The sequence below is a fragment of the Electrophorus electricus genome, chromosome 6 (genome assembly GCF_013358815.1).
Source record: "Electrophorus electricus isolate fEleEle1 chromosome 6, fEleEle1.pri, whole genome shotgun sequence".
Lineage (NCBI taxonomy): Eukaryota > Metazoa > Chordata > Actinopteri > Gymnotiformes > Gymnotidae > Electrophorus > Electrophorus electricus.
In genome coordinates, this window is record NC_049540.1 from 14,248,893 (window position 1) to 14,250,798 (window position 1,906).

The 1,906-nt window shown below is 35.2% G+C and overlaps 1 protein-coding gene across 1 annotated transcript in view; it reads right to left on the bottom strand.

Annotated features, from left to right (window-relative positions):
- Positions 1-366: 366 nt before the first annotated feature.
- coq4 (coenzyme Q4 homolog (S. cerevisiae)) overlaps positions 367-1,906 on the bottom strand; it is a 4,604-nt gene continuing 3,064 nt past the window's right edge. The window contains exon 7 of the mRNA XM_027027113.2: positions 367-1,416. Coding sequence (XP_026882914.2) covers positions 1,233-1,416 — 184 coding nt within the window. The 3' untranslated portion in view covers positions 367-1,232. The remainder of the gene's footprint in view (positions 1,417-1,906) is intronic.

Below are 1,906 nucleotides of genomic sequence, written 5' to 3' on the forward strand. Positions count from 1 at the left end.
TTTAAAAAAGATTTTCACAAAAAATGAGGTGAAAATGCAGGTGAATTACTGTTTGTTTGCTTCTTTTTGCTGATGTAAATCCCCAGTTTAGGGGATGTTGTGGATGGATTTCACCTGGTCTAATGTTGTTCTATTATGATTCCTGTGATATTCATTCTGAATATGATGATTCATCATGTGACATGGTATCAGACTGTAGAAAAGCAGCAAGAACAAAGATCCCATTCAACACTACCAGAAAGCAGGAAATGGTAATAAGGGGCTTTCCACTTTCCACAATGGTATTGAAAAGTACTAGTGTATACAGCATCTCTCAGTCTTCAACCATCAGGTCAGTCAAAATGAAACTAAATTTCACAGTAAACATTCATATACAACATTCATATTTATTTATTCATACCGACGACCTTGGCAAATCTGCCATGTTCACATACATGACCAGGTATCACATTCACCCAGGACATCTAACACAGCTGTGTGATACAATGGCCGGTCTTCTTAAAAATGATGTGCTATGATACTCTTCTTAATTCAATATTTCTGTAAAAAAGCACACAATTTCAATCTTACCCAAAATTAAATGTAAAATTAAATTAAATGGTAAAGACATTTTGGTGACTGACATTTCCTTTATAAGTTCTGTATCAGAACTTTACTGCTAATCTATCCTGGGAGCATTGGGAGCCATTTTACTCAAAATACCCTCCATAAATATTTGCCTCATACCACTCAGTACATAAGCAATTTCATGCAGACTTGATGATGTGGTTTAGGAAACTGAATGACTTACATTAATCTATAAAGGACTACACCGTATAGCTGGCTGCTATAAGGTTAAAAGGCAGTCACCTGGGTGAACTGGAATCACATTTAATTTATGTGGATAACATGATTAGATCTTTAACTTAAATATGTAAATATGGACTATCTATGCTATTTTAAAAAATGGTTTACTTAAAAATAAGATTACATAATACTTTTTGAAGCAAATAAAGATTTGGGCATTTTTTGTGAAAGGTTTTATGTGAAAAGGCTTCTAGTCCTTTCTAGCTACATTAGCTCCAGGAAAAAATTAAAATACCTACAAATAAAAGAAACAAGCACACCTTGTTGGCTGATTTGTGGAAAGTGGAAAACTGAGAAAATGTTAACTAGCTGAGTCTATTCCTTTAAAGGCAAGATGTGGTTAGTTGACCTATTAATAAAAAAGGGAATAGAGCATGCTAGAACACTTAGGATGGTCTCTTGCTGTTTGCAGGTAGGGTGAAAGGAGGTGGTTCAATGTTCAGCTCCTCTCTGAGGTCCTCCAGGTTCTGTTCCCAGCGCCGTTCGTAGAAAACGCTCAGCACACAACGGGAGTGGATGCCACTGTGCAGAGCCCACGGCCCAAGAGATGTTGTCAACTTCTGAAGACGACTGAAATGACACACACAAAAAAAAATGCCAGAATGTAGCCCTCGTTACCATAGGCAAAACACTAAACACATCTTCCTAGTGAATCTAGCTGTTTTTTGGGCTTGAATGAATCATAAATCTGTTTAGGTACAATTATATATTGGGAAACATATACAATAATACCCAATTATATACTGGGAAACATATAAAATAATACACAATTATTGAAAAATCAATGAAAATACATTGCTAAAGAAATGGATTCCTATGTATGTAGGTGCAATAAACATTGTTGAGTCTACTATCAGGTAATCAAATAAATGCTGGTGAGTCTACTGTCAGGAAATTTTGTGAACATTCAGACAAAAACAATGGGAAAACCAAACAAGATTAGGAAGTACAAGAAAAGCCTACATATCAACAACAGGCAAATGAGATGTACGAGACAATGTCTTAAAAATATCAAAGGAAGTTTATTTATAGTACGGGCAGAATTTCTTTTTTAAGTACA